Here is a 14,617-nt window from a genome sequence, read left to right on the forward strand (position 1 = left end):
TATCTTTGGACAAGACTCTAAAGCCCCAGCTGTCCCTCATGCATCCATCAGTGAATGCGGCTTCAGTTACCATGGCGATGTATCCCAGGAAGATGTGTGTGCATTAAACTTTTATTTTATATTTTGAACTGGTTACCAACGGCCCACCTGCACTGGCTCTGTGGCCCGGTGGTCTGCAGGGGTGCATGCGAGTCATGTCAGCTTGTTTTTCACAGAGATATCTGGCTCTCGAGGTGCGAGTGTGTACGCTGAAATGTCCCTGTGGTCTGCTTTCTGTCACACAAAGAGCCGTAAAGACTTTACACCATCAGAGTTAGCTGGGTGCCTGACGTCTTTGTCTGCTCTGATTCTTATGAAGCTACAGTAGTGTTGAAAAGTTTACAATGTTTGCACAATTATCTGTTTTAAATGAAAAAAAATCATGTTGTTGTTGAAATGTGCCACATGGATGAACTTCATCTATTATTTTTGAGCAACAGCCAACATAAGCAGGGCTGAACGCAGTAAGAGTAAATCCTACAGCGTGTTCACACTCGGGTGACTCGGGCTGATAAACGTCCTCCCTCTCCGTCCTCGTTACCTCCGGCTCATGGCGAAGTATCTGGAGCAGGTCTGTCCATCCCAGGAACAGTAGGGGTCTCGGGCCAGGCAGCACTCGGCACAGCCGGTCCCGTATAACTCGCACCTCTGGAGCCCCAGCTGGGCCACGCCGAGCTCGCTGGACACGTACAGCTGTTGCTGTGGAGCAGAGGGGGGAGGAAGAGGAGAGCTTTTCTGTAAGCTGGCCGTGCATCCTCATGGCTCATATCTGTTGCACAACTCTAAAAAAGTTGCTCAACATCCTGTTTCACCCATAATCTTCATATATGTTCACGCTTCTCTCAGTTTTGTATTTTAAATGAAAGATTTCGGGGACTCGTGTCACCGAAATCTATAAAGATGTAAAGATGCTACAGAGAAGAATGATTTATTCAAAGCTGATTTTGCTGCAGAAAAGTCAACATCTAATATTTAGATCAAATTTAAATACTTTAGATATCTTAGTCTGAATCGCCTGGACAGATGGAAAAACACACATTTCCTCTTTGACCAGGACCATCACTGTGACATGAACCAAATAATGACTTATTTAATTTAAGAAAGCTCCAGAAATACATAAGTAATCCAAGTCCGACGCTTCAGAGAGAAACAGAGAGACTTACTCGCTTGGTGGAAAGCTCCATGCTGAGGATGGGAGTGGGACTCTGTGGGATGAAGAGGAGAAGTATAAATATAAGAAGTTACAGATAACGCGCGATGACAGACGGCGGCGTTCATCGATGCAGCGTGATAGGTGAGAATTATTAACGAGACGAGGAATAATTTAGGATTTAGGAGTAACTGCAGTGCCGGCTTCATCGGGCTCGAGTTTCCTGTTGCACAACTCAGAAAAATTCTTATTGGTGAATAAATGTGGGAGAAAGCAAAGACGAGCAGCGTTTAACAGCTGGAGCAGCTGGCAGCAGATAAACTTTTAAATCAGAATCAGAATCAGAATCAGAAAGGGTTTTATTGCCAAATGTTGAGCAGGTTTACAACATTAGGAAATTACTGCGGTGCTTCAGTGAGATTATTAGTCAGTAAATCAGTGGACGAATAAAACTGGCCAACATGATATATAAACAACACGGTTCACTTATTAATTTTTATTACGTACATATTTTAACAGCGTTTATATATCGATGTTATAGTGGACAGATACTCATGTGAGCATAGTTTTGAGGATTCTTTGACTCTATACGCACGTTTAATGGCAGTACTTGTATCTTGTAACCTTTATATGTGTTTCACAGCTTATTTAATATTATTTGTACCCGAGCAGCGACTGCAGGTCCAGCTAAATTTGTTAGCATCTGGAAATTAAGCCCAGACTCCCCGATGCTCAAACCAAACCTACTTAAGTGACGGACTTGAACAAATGAACTTAGTTACTCCCTGTCAAAAACGACCCAGTTTATATAAAAAAGAACAAACACACGTTCTTATTTGCAGACGAACCCGCAGGAACGGAGGAGGAAAGGTCGACTCGCACGGCTGACTCCAAACCACAGACGCTGCTCCTTAAAAGCAGCAATAATTCAGCTGTTTGAGGTTGAGGAATGCCTCGCAGCGACTCGCGGCTGAGGTCAGGGCAACTACTGAGATTAGAAATCTAATAAGTCTCTTTCTTCTTCGGGGGGTAAAATTACCCCCCAGCTCCATTTTTCTGGCTCACTGACTGGGTAAAGCGTTTCACAAAGGGAGTCGACGACCCCTGACCGCGCTGAGCCGAGGAGTCAAAGTGAAGGAGAGAGAAAGTGTTTTACAGTGATACGACTATCCTGCGTTCTGTCACAGCCAGAAACTGAACGAGCTCGTGTGAAACTCGGTCAGGGTGCAGCCCGACCCCCCGCAGCCCCCCGCAGACTTCAGCCCATAGAAATAAAAGCTCTCGTTTCATACGCTGCCCACAGCTGTCCGGCTGTTTTGTGAGTCTGCTGGAAATGGGTTTGTTCCTGTCTTAATTTCAGCTGGAAGTAAACAGGCCGAGTGTGTGTGGCATCCTGTTTGTTTGTGGCTTCTCTTCCTTCACCTGCCCTCAGCTCCAGCACCGGCTGGGTTTCATTTCTCCGTTTAACTTTCTGCTTCCTTCCCTCTCTCCCGTCTTTTTATCCCCCTCCTCCTCTCCTGCATCCTTCACTCTATTTCTGTCCTCTGTGTTTTTTTCCACATTTAGTCCAGCTGTATTTTTTCCTTTCACCCTGATGCATCCATCCCTCCTCACGTCCCTCACTTCTCTCTCTTTGCCGTCCCCATTAGCTTATTTACCCAGATGACCTTGGGAAATATGTGCCCTGCTATCTGTTTTTGTGTTTAGTGGAGTTTTTCCAGAAAACGATGTTCGATCACACGGTCCGGGCCTGGCAGATGGACAGTGGGAGTCACGGAAACAAGCCCTGTGGTTTTAGCCATAAAAGTCCCGTGTAGTTCGCCTCTGAGCTCGAGGCTTAAAGGTTCTGTGGGAGACTCGTTTGAAATCAGGTGGTGCCGGCAGTGAGGCGTGCAGAGAGAGCTTCAAAGACAGACGGCTCAGTTTCTGGGTGCTCGCACGCTTGAGCGACTGGACCAGTTTATCAAAAGGTGCTGTTAAAGGAGACTTGGGTTTGGCCTGGCAATATAAAACATGGGCATAAACACCATGATGTCACCTGTTGGTTTGTGAAATCCAGTCCTGAAATCTTCAGATTAGCATCTGGTGTTTGAGCGAGACACAGACCTGACTGTGAAACTGATTTTGTGAAGTCCTGAGTGAAGAATCGGCCCCGTCTGAAACTCTGAATGACCAAAATTTACAAAGTGAACTTCATGATTTATTCACTTTGACCTGAAAGAAACAACCGAGCCCACAAACTCATCAGGGAAGTGTTTACAGAGGCCCCGGCAACAGACGCCTACGGGAAGGAAGCGTTTCTGCAACCACAGGAGGCACATCAGCTGTTCAGACCCAGCAACTACATCCATCCTTTTATTTTGACTGTTTTTCTCTGATGGAGAAACTGAGGGCTGTTAGTCACAAAGTAAACCTGCTTTGTCATCAGGAAAGCGTTAATCACACAGAGCTATGTGGATATAACAGGTTGGAAAGCATTATCACCACCTCAGTGCTCTCCATCGCTCACAAACCTGTAATAACATCTCACCTGGAAGACTGTCAGCTCCTCCAGTATGACCTCCTCTGTGACCCAGTTGTCTTTAATGACAGACACCGCCTTCACCACCTTCCCATCATCTGCAACATAAAAGAGGATTTTTGACCGACGTGTGGGAATCCTGCAGCAAAACACACGTTTTCATTTCAGCTTTGAAACCAAACTCTGCCCCAATAAAACATCTGCAAAGACGGTCTTAGATTTATGCCGGCGTGATGAAACAGAAAGAATGCATCAGCCCCTCTTTAGAGAAACTGCAGCAGGAACAGCGAAAGTTTGACCCGTTATATCTTTCCCGAAGCAGAGCCAGGAGTTCTGTTTCACAACAGCCTCCCAGGAAAGCCCCTTCGGGAGATGACGCGTCTGAAAAACAAAGCTACACGACCAAAGCTCGTTCCCACGTTAGCACGGGACACAGCGGTAACCCTGGTAACAACGCTAAACAGGCACCTCGCGCACAATCTATGGCAGTTTGTTGTTACACGTGCCAGCTGTGACGGTGAAACCACACACTGCACTTAGGATGTAACACAGCAAAACCATATGGAACACAAACGCACACAAATCAACTGCTGAAGACGCAGACGGGCGCGCATTTGTACGTTTGCATGTTCAGGCATTCAAACACGCTCGCTCGCATCACGCCAGCATGCTCATAAAGCTCCGCTGTGGGAAACCGTGTGTGTTTGCAGCTGTTTGTGAGGCTACTGCATGCTGTGTGTGTGTCTGCAGACATGTCTGTCAAACAAGTGTGCCCTCATCACTGAGTAATGATGCGCTTCGATGCCTGTGGTCACCACGTTTAATTTCACAGTAAAAAATGTAATCTGGTAGCTTTGTGATTATACTGATCCCTGCATTTTTGTTTTCTTAGACTCTAAACACCGAGACCACAAATCAGCACAACCTGGAGATGAAACAAATCCAACAAGCTTCTATAAAATAATGTATGTGTTTCCCACTGGGTCCTTTATTTGCTTCAAACTGAACCAGAGTCAAACATAAACGAAGCACGACAGGCAGAGCGAGGACAGCCGCTAGTTTTTGTTTTTTTACTCATTTATTGTCACAAACATCCAGGACAGCAAAAAGTCAAATCTCAGTTTCAGAGAGAATCATGGATTTCTTAACCTTTACTAAAACAGATGGACTCGTTCTCAGAGGCACGTTTCTGTTAATCAGTGATGAAATAGCACTAACAAACTTTAAACTTCCACAGTTGCTTTGAAGCCTCACAGAGCAGCACAAAGGTGTTCGCTTTGAACTGAAACCAGCAGGTCACTTTTGACCTTTGGGGTTTATATTTAAGACCTCCATTAAGTCAGGTGAGGTCAGGGTTCATCGCTCCGGGAGACCCACATACATGAATCTGATCCCCTGCATACCAAACCCAGGCACAGACATCTCCACCTTTCATTTGTTATCATTCACCGTTTGAAACAAACATGCACAGATAAGGCGATAGGGAGAATGTGCAGGTGTCCGCGGCGTCATCGTGTCAGCCTCGGTGTTTATCAGAATACAGGAGCAGACGGATAAGAGCGCTGATAGTCCGTCCGAGTGATAGATGGTATGAACATAATAAAGCCATGCCACGAAGCTCCCGGTGCACAGCTTTTGTGCTGATGTTAATTCAGAGGATGTCTGGAGTGGTGACTTTTAAGCACTATGTGACCTTGGTGACCTCGCTCTGCCATCGTGGACGAGTTACGACGCTTCTTAAATGCTTCCATTCTCCAATAACACCACCTCCAGCTGATTGTGGAATATCTGCACACTGTCTCGTTGTAACAGTGGGGTCCTATCACAGTACAGTTTAAACCTTTTCTAAACCCATGCACTATTCATCCAATCACAGCAGGGTCTGTGAAAAGCTACAGGACAGAGCAGCTTAAAGTTACAGTGTTTGATTTAAACGAACTTAAGCATCTATCGGTGTATCTGTGAGCTGTTTGTTAAGATTTGCAACTCAGGATGAAAAAATTGTTTTGTGACCTGAAGCAGAGCAGAAAGTGCTGAATGACAGACCACGTCATGTTTTCTTGACAGCAGAAATGAAACACATCTGCACCATTTACTGCACATTAGCAGACTGATGAGCTAAATCTGAACTTAACTGGACTGGATATAAAAGAAGCTTCTGTAGGCTTTCAGCGCACAGAGCTGCGTTCACTTTAATACATTTGAACAGATAAACTAGAAGCCACAATCCAAACGAGTACTCGGCCGCAGTGACCTGTAGACTTCTCAAAGCTGTATTTCAATCCTAAACGAAACGGTGTGATGCAGGCGTGTGATTAAAGAGTAGGATATTTTTAAAATGGGATATAACAAACCAATAAAAAAAGTCATCTGTCACTCAGAAAGCATGTAGAAATATTCCTCCTGGTGGTATTAGGTGAAAGATTAGAAGGAGCATTTATCAGGCAGGTGAATGTGGAGCTAACGGGGGGATGAGGTGGTGGAGAGGAATCCACTCAGCAGAGATGTATGGAGCAGTCGCAGCACCTCTGGCCCCCCGATCTGTCGCCAGCACTTAAATAACCGCTGCCATTAATCATGCGTGCACACACACACACACACACACACACACACACACACACACACACACACACAAGCAAACGCACTTGTGTGCACATTAATGAACAAAGGCCCAACACACTCAGGAAATCATTCACCCCGTCACAATAAAAGCTCGCCATTTTTCACCGCCTTACAGGTAATGAATGAAAACGTGTTTACACACAACAGGCGAGCCACAGTACGCCGCTCTAAAAGACGGTCCAATCACACGCTCGAGTTCAAACGCCCGCTCGCTCGGCCCCGCCTCAGCTGACCTTATTTTACCGACGGGTTTAAATCTCACAGCCGAGCGTCCAAAGTTTCACCGGGAACCGAATCTGAACGTTCTGCTGGTCTGTCAGTCGTGTCCCAACTAAGCTGATGTTTCCAGAGTCTGCAGATGTTCTGGCTCAAACACAGAGGAAGAATTATTCATGATTCATGGGTGTAAAAGTTACAAAATATTAAAAATTTTAAATCAGGGAAATGTGTTAAAGAAGGTTAAAAGAACACGTTAGAAACGGGATGTGTTAGAAATCCCTTCAGCTATTCCTAAAATTCACATGTCACTATTAAACTGGAATTTAGTGCATCCATAAGAACACCACAACCTCCTTTGGTGAAGATTCAGCCAAAAAAGACAACTCACAGCTCGATATTTGTCAATCCTGCCTCTTCTTTTATCGTTTTACTGTTTCAAAGTCAAAACGGTCTTTTCACCTTTTATCTCAACATTAAGTTTTGCTCTGTTCTCAGTGTAAAACCCACAAAACACCTTTTTGCGTTCCAGAGAAAACGTCACCAGTTTGCCTCCTTGTAACTCTGTAAACTTCTAAACTCTCTTTGCTTCATTTACACACTTTCCATCGCACTCTGAATCAGCTCAACTGATCTGTCTGGTAACAAACTGATGAGATTTCAGTCCCAGCTGCACACCGAGTCCGTTTTCCTCCACAGTCTCGATACTTTTCATTTTCTTCCCTCCCCTCTTCTCCTTCCCCTCGTCCTCCTCACCTGTGCCCAGGTGTAAGACGTCGTACGGTCCGTCCTCGGCGTCCACCCTGTCCACGACAACCTTCTTTAACGTGTAGGCCGAGTTGACGCGGGTTAAGATGGGCCGGCCGCCCAGAGGCAGGACGGGCTCCCACATCAGCTGATGCTGCCGCATGAAGCTCACCACCTCATCTGGGAAGTCCTTGGTGGATTTGTGGAGAGCATCGTAGGTCTCGCTGGGACACTGGAGGACCAGAGGGAGGAATACAGGAACAAACCATCAGCGGGGAAGACGAACGACTGAGTGAGGGAGCAGTGGACAACATAAGGTTCATGTTTGTCTGGTAAATGCAGCAGACAGAAAGAAACATGTAGTGAGAAGATTTTCTATTCAACGTTACTACACAGGTCGTGCTTTTTATCATTGTTTACATGGATTTAAAGAGTTTTTATTTCTAGAATAACAAAGTCAAAGATTTGGTTGAGCATTTTTTACCAAACAGAGTCACAATTCTGGAAGCTGAGCTTGTGCATCAGCTTGGACTTTAACCGGACTTTACCATTCAGTGTGGAGTAAGTATAACTTTACCTAGTCAGAGGGAGCATCCATCCATAATGATGGTCATTTATATCGGTTATATATCGGTTTGTATTTGTGCAGCTGGTGTATTTTTGTTTGTGCTCCAGTTCTGGTCGGTGCCTAACAGATATTTGAGCCTACACAGTTTACAGATGCTGGTTCCAGCTAATAAACGTGCTACAAAAATGGTACAGACCAGGCTTTAAAACATTTCACAAACTAGTAGGTGATTTCATGATGGCTACCTCCAGCAGTCTAGAGCCAACTCTGGTGGTTTGAAGAAAAAGTGAGGAGGCGAGGAAAGAAAAGGAATTACAGAAGGGATCGAAATGCTGAAGACAGGATTGTAAAAAGGAGAAAACACGAGTCGAGCACAGTGAAAAAGCTGAAGTCAACAAGACAGTGAGTCAGTGATCGGGGGATTAGAATCACAGCATCGCGCTGACGTTTTCATATTGCTATTAATCATATTAATCATCCTGCTACTTCAAACTTCTCCCCTGCAGCTCTGATGCGACTCACCTCTTCTGCAATCAGCCACATGATTCAGCACCACTCTGCAGAGCTCCGAGTCCCCCAGCAGGGAGAATGAAATAGCACCTGACACACACTAAAACCCCAGCACCTCCTGACAGGTTGAAGTTTCCCAGAGGACTTCACAGCTCAGGTGTTAAATCACCAGAGGTTTTCCTCTCGCAGCGCCATCAGCTTGTTTTCATTAGCGGTGTTGTGTGTGTTTGGAGTCTGATCTCACAGGAGAGTCTTAGTTATTCACACAAACATAAATACCGTCCTGTCGCCACTATATTAGCAGAGATTTATGGGCGACGAGGCTTTAAAAGGAGCAGCTTTTGAACATTAAAGTGACAGCCTGACCAAAACCTTACCCTGTGCTTAAAGGGCCGTTTCACCACAAATACTCGAGAGATGCTGAAGGTTATACTGCAGTGTTTTCAGACACAGTAATGTGAGGACAGTAATTTATTTATTTCACCATCTCAAGCCATTAATTTTACTTTAAACTGGCCTCAAATCAGTGCCTAAAAGAATAAAAATGTGACGTAAAAACCATCCAGACTGCAGACAGATGTTTGCTCTAAAGAACCAGGACTTTATAATAAAACTTTATTCTGTATAAGTTGGAGGATTCATGTGGGGATACCTGTATATTTACTGCACATTCATACACTCTACATTTTTGTAATAAGAGAACTGTGCAAAGATGTGACTCTTAGCTGTGTGCTGCTCTGCACTGTGGACAGAGGCTGTCCAATGCTGGGAGCAGCCTGCTGAGGAGCTGTGAGGTGCAGCCCTTCTTCTTCTTCTGGCTGAAGATTTAAGACTGTCTGTGCATTTGGGGATGACTTTAAGGGGGGATCACATTCCTCCATGACGGGAGTTTATGATGGATAATAATGCAAACACATGAACTGCGTACATGTATGCAAAGATATGATTTACAGGTGCTGTGCAAACCTCCCAGCAGTGAAGCTGTCCTCTGTTTCGTATCTTTAATCCCATCTGTTAGCATACTTCAGCTTTATTTCAGGAAGCTGTTATGTGGCTGACACAAAACTAGACGACAGTGCAGGGAGGTTTGGGGATTTTTCTTTATTTTTACACTGCTTATATAACAAAGGATCGTGTTGTAGTATATTAAAATGTTTCATGCTACAGTGGTTTGTTTTGGGGGCTTTTGGTGCGGGAGTACTCACGGTGCCAGGTCTTGGGTAGGGGATGTGACCCTTGTACTCGACCCAGCGATAGTCGGGACCTTCTTTATGGGCAAATGGTCCGTTGAAAGCAGTTCGAATGGACGCCATGGAGAACACACACACTGCTGAACCACGAAATATGGAGCTGTGGAAGAAAAAGGAGGTGTTGGTGACGGATGTGACAGAAAGATGGAGTTTGGGAGGTTAGGGGAAGCGGAGGAAAGAAGAACCCCAAAACAGGCCAGGAAGGAAGGAAGAATAAAAGAGGAAGGAGAAAGAAGGAAGCAGGAAAGGAAGGACACGAGGGGAAAAAAGGTGGAGTGCTTTCATACATTGGTTACAAAAACACAACCAGCTGGGCCTCTTCACCTTTGACCCGGGACACCTCCCACATCTGACCTCTGCTCCTTTGCACCCCTGAGTGTGCACGTGCCAGCCTGGCAGTGGGCGTGCACATACAGGAAGAGGACGCCCTCCCTCTTCCCTTGAAAACTGTTTCCTTCAGTTTTCAAAGCCTAAATGTCAATAAAGTTCTCCTTGAATCAGAAGTTCGGTGATGAACATGTGCAGCGGCGAGCTCATGAGCACCACTGAGGACAGAGTGACACGGCCTGGCACCACATAATAATCACGTGACTTTTAAAGATCTTTAAAATCGTGCATTTTAAAAGGATTTCTTGAGAAACGTAAAAGTTTAAGCAGCTCGTGTTAAAGTGGTCTCTGAAATAAACCAGATACATGTAAGTGACTGCACGGCTGAACGCGCCCTCACCTGGACGTGCTGAAGACTCCATAGATGGTCGGGTTCTGAGGGTCCTTGGTCTCCAGGACAAAGACGTCCTCTAAGGAAACACAGAATCATGAACAATGTGCAGCAGTAAAACCGTGTTATTCATACTGAGGGAGGAAGACTGGAAGAAGTTTAGATTTGCCTCGTTAGCGTCACTTCACCTGTAAATCATTCACAGTTGCACAAATTTGTACCAATAAAGTTTTAATCAGTGGCTGATGTGACAGTTTGGATGAACCTTTGTAACCTCAGGCCTCCTAAAGACAAGACAGGACAGTGTGTGGAAGGAAAGGAGGAGACAAATATAACAGCGTCAGCGTTTTAAAGTTGGGACGATAAGGCGAGAGCACAGGCGAGGCGTACTGTACTAAGATTATTCAGGAGAGGTCACGTAAGAAAACATCCAGAGAGGAAGGAAAAGGAGGAGGAGGAGGAGTTTTTTACCAAGCTCATCAAACTGCGTGTCGACTCCAGACGGGCCGGGGACAGAACAGACCAGCCGGGCTTTGAGGAAGGTGGTCCAGCGGTTGATGAGACTCCTCCTCCCGCCGAGATCGTTCTGGATTGAGGAAGAGATGAGAGAGGGAAGGATGACGGTTAGATTTAAAGGAGCAGTACAGTGAGGGAGGAAGGGAAGGAAACATAAAAAGGAGACATCGTCTACAACCTTCGTCCGTCTCCACAGATCTGCATTTCTGTTCAGTTCAAGAACACAAACCTTAACTCCTTCATTTAAAGCTCTGAAACTAAAAAAGCTTTAGATGTATTTACTTGTTTTGGTGCTTTTTACTTAATAAATTTATTACCCAGATGTGTTTTAAATATGAAAACTGATTTTCTTTAGTTCTTATGGTAATAAACTGAATATCTGTGTCTCAGACGGGCTTAGCTTTTTAACTATTTATATTTAACTGAGAAAACTAAAGATAAATCACACATGAAGCAAAACAGGCGTCAGAAAGCCTGTTAACAGTTATAACAGTGATGCGGGACAGCAGAACAGAGAACCCTGATCCCCGTCACGGATTCCTTAATCACGTCGAAGCTGCTCGTCGTTACCTTGCAGACTCGGGCCACGCGGCTGTACACCCTCTTGTCCCACTGCCCGGCCTCCACCGCCCTCTCCTTGAAGAAGAAGTAGACTTTATCATCGTCCGGGCTGCGCGTGTCAGGGATGGAGAAGGAGCCCACAAAATCTGGCTCTGAGAGGGAGACGGTACACATTTGACTCTGTGAGCTTCTCTCTGTTTCTATAGATTATTTGTAAATTACAGGTATAACAAGTGAAGGAGTAATAGAAGACTCATGGAGGAGGAGCTATCATCAGCTTAAACTGTCAGAAAACGTGTGTCTTTCGTTTCTTTTAATTTGTTTTTCTTTCTGCTACTGCATTTTGTTTTATGTCTTATGTACCTTATCCAAGCTTATTATTATCAATTTCAAAAATTAATTATTAACAATTTTCACAGTTTTCTTGTCTTGTGCTTTCTATCTACCACTCACTCCGATGGATGCATCGGAGAGCAGCTTGGTGTTAGTATTAAACTACACAACTAATAAGTCCAGGCTAGGTGTGTGTCTCACATACACACACACACATTCTCATTTTGATATCTTAGTGAGGACATCCCATTGACATGATGCATTCCGTAGCCCATAACCCTGACCATCAAAAATAACCCTAACAATAACCTAACTGTAAACCTGACACTAAAACCACACACACACACACACACACACACACAATAAGCAAGTATACAAAATGAGAAAAGGAATGAAACAAAAAAAAGAACCAAACAGGCTCAAAGCTCAGGAGTCCTAAAACCTTTAGAATAATTCATCGTCTCGGCTCTCAGAGCAGGGACATTAATGCTCATGTATGACAACCACAGACTAAGTAATGGTCTCCTGATTAGTTAAAAGTACCTTTAGTGAGAGCAGCTCCCCAGGATGATGGATGCAAAGCTGTATTTCCGACCAGGCAAAGTGGATGTCTGCACCCTTCAGAGGCCCTAAAAGCTGCTTTCTTTCATCCTTACTGATATCAGTGGTTGGGTTTGTCTAAGAAAATGTGAGCGGTGTGCACTCTGCATCCATTCTTTAAAAAGATTTGGTGGAACCGTGTGTCTACCTCTGGTTTCATACTAGGGTTTAAATCTATTGCCACACAGTTGTATTCAACGTTGAATTTTTGCACATAACTTTTTACTTCTGCAGGACTTATTGTGCACATGGTTCATATACGGTAGCAAACGTTTGTCCAGGGGACCATTAACCGGTAAGTGTTTCCATGTGTTGCAGAAGTTTATCTGGTGTGTCGAACGGAGAACAAAAGAAACGGAGCTTCTTACCGTTGAGCCAGTTGTGATCGTAGGCTTCAGTGCGGATGTAATGCTGGCTACTGCCCTGGATGGATGTCCTGAAGATCGCAGCGTTGGCTCCCATGAAATCGACCGAGGTACCCGCGTACAGATCCCCGTCTAGGGAGAAAGAAAAGGAACGACTGCCTGAACAAGAACAATAAATTTGCGTGAAACATATTTTCCTACATTCAGGAGTTGACCAGTACACAGAGCGTCTGTTTTATAGCTCCGCCTTCGACTGAAGGCTCTGCATTCTCTGCAGGCCCAGAGCAGAACAGCAAATATCTGAAAACTGATTCATGAAAACATTCATCTGTAAGAAAACAATGAAGCAAAATATTTCTGACATCATTTCCTGAAAAAAATGTCTTAATAAGGTTTTAAAAAATCACTTAATTGGTCCTCAGTGTTTGTTTTGTGGTTTTAAGGAGCTGAATATTAACTGAAACACTGGCCGTCTCTCCCTGGGTACCTTCATGTGAAAAATGAAAACAGTCTGGTCCTCTTAATTGCACCTCCATAACTTCAGTGTTGACTCCTTGTTTTAACTACATGTTTACATGTAATTTAACCTCCCGCGGCACTCAGACACGTCCAGGTACAGCACATGCAGTCCGCTCAGCGTACACAGCTTTTACTCATTAAGCAGCTTTTTCTAATAAACAGCTCAGACCGTAAACATCCGAAAAACATGTGACGGCGTGCACAGATCCTCCAGCTCATGTAGGAAGGACACATTTAAGATCAGGATGTTGTCACTGCAAAGGCTCTACTAGTCTTACTAGAGTTTAGTGATTTTCATCAGTCACCAAATCAACACATTTTTCAACTCTATCAACTAAACAAACAGATTTAGAGCGTGTCTGATGTCCTTATCTTGATTTCTTAGGCTTGTCCAATGACTGAGGGCGCTCACATGAAGGTCTTTCACCTCACAACATGACTAAGCTGTTTAATAAGCATCACGTTGTGTTTATTGCTCAGTTATTTTAACATTAAAATTACTGAATTCCAAACAAACACTAACAACTCCCCACGCAGAGGCGCCTCGGCCAGGGCCTGATGGGTTTCTGTCCCTGTGCGCTGTCTTGCAGGTTCCTGGTAGGCGGAGTTAATCGGTGCAACTGGGAGCACCTGGCTGGTTTAATTGGCAATATAGTGACAATATATTTACAAACCAGGTTTGCAACGCTTTACTGAACCTTTTCTGCTTTCTTGCTATCATGCAAACACTTTTCTGGGGGCACAAAACCAGTAGGGGTCAGATTAGTAGCCAACCGACTCTGACTCCTGAGTCACAGCCTCCCCTAAACATTAGTTGTGCTGGAAAGACATCGTGCTTCCGTCGCTGGTAAACCCTCATTCCTCAGCTGTCAGCACAGACCCAACCGTCAGTTATAAAAACTTATGGCTTCTTCTATGGAGCTCTCTCTTTGTCTAAGTGATCCAAATATGGCCGATGTGTTTTATGTCCTTTATGTCATGGGGGGCAGCGGCTGACGTCAGCGCGTGGAATAACTCATGCGGACCACACACGCCGCGGCTGAGCGGACACTCTGCAGCGAGGAGTCACACAGTGGTGGGATTGTACGCCGCACAGCGCCGCTGTCACCAGAATGTGAACACGGCTTTTAGAGAATGACAGATGATGATTCAATATGGCCACTCTTTCAGGCCAGACCTTCGAGTGCGCGTGGGTGGACGGGACCTACCGGTCAGTCTAGCAGCGAAGGGCTCTTTGGGACTGAAGGGACATTTTCCTCTGCCTGACTCGACCGTGTGAGACAGCGTGAACAACGGCTCCTGCAGGAGAGAGGACAGAGGAGACCACACAAACACAGAATGATGGATAAACAGAAGGGCAAAGATGAAGCTGCCTTCACTTC

General features: G+C 44.9%; 1 protein-coding gene across 3 annotated transcripts in view; it reads right to left on the minus strand.

The window, feature by feature from the left end:
• Positions 1-14,617, minus strand: part of LOC146710382 (semaphorin-3D) — a 110,118-nt gene that overhangs the window by 6,721 nt on the left and 88,780 nt on the right. For all 3 annotated transcript variants that reach the window (XM_085457797.1, XM_085457798.1, XM_085457796.1), the window contains exons 6-15: positions 14,444-14,534; positions 12,720-12,848; positions 11,428-11,570; positions 10,813-10,927; positions 10,351-10,420; positions 9,579-9,723; positions 7,305-7,527; positions 3,720-3,808; positions 1,203-1,244; positions 581-738 (exon numbers count right to left, since the gene is read on the minus strand). In XM_085457797.1, the coding sequence (XP_085313923.1) occupies positions 581-738; positions 1,203-1,244; positions 3,720-3,808; positions 7,305-7,527; positions 9,579-9,723; positions 10,351-10,420; positions 10,813-10,927; positions 11,428-11,570; positions 12,720-12,848; positions 14,444-14,534 (1,205 nt within the window). The remainder of the gene's footprint in view (positions 1-580; positions 739-1,202; positions 1,245-3,719; positions 3,809-7,304; positions 7,528-9,578; positions 9,724-10,350; positions 10,421-10,812; positions 10,928-11,427; positions 11,571-12,719; positions 12,849-14,443; positions 14,535-14,617) is intronic.

Source organism: Copadichromis virginalis, linkage group LG5, assembly GCF_057382275.1.
Source record: "Copadichromis virginalis isolate Kocher_CV1m ecotype Utaka linkage group LG5, C_Virginalis_male_GT1.1, whole genome shotgun sequence".
NCBI classification, from domain to species: domain Eukaryota; kingdom Metazoa; phylum Chordata; class Actinopteri; order Cichliformes; family Cichlidae; genus Copadichromis; species Copadichromis virginalis.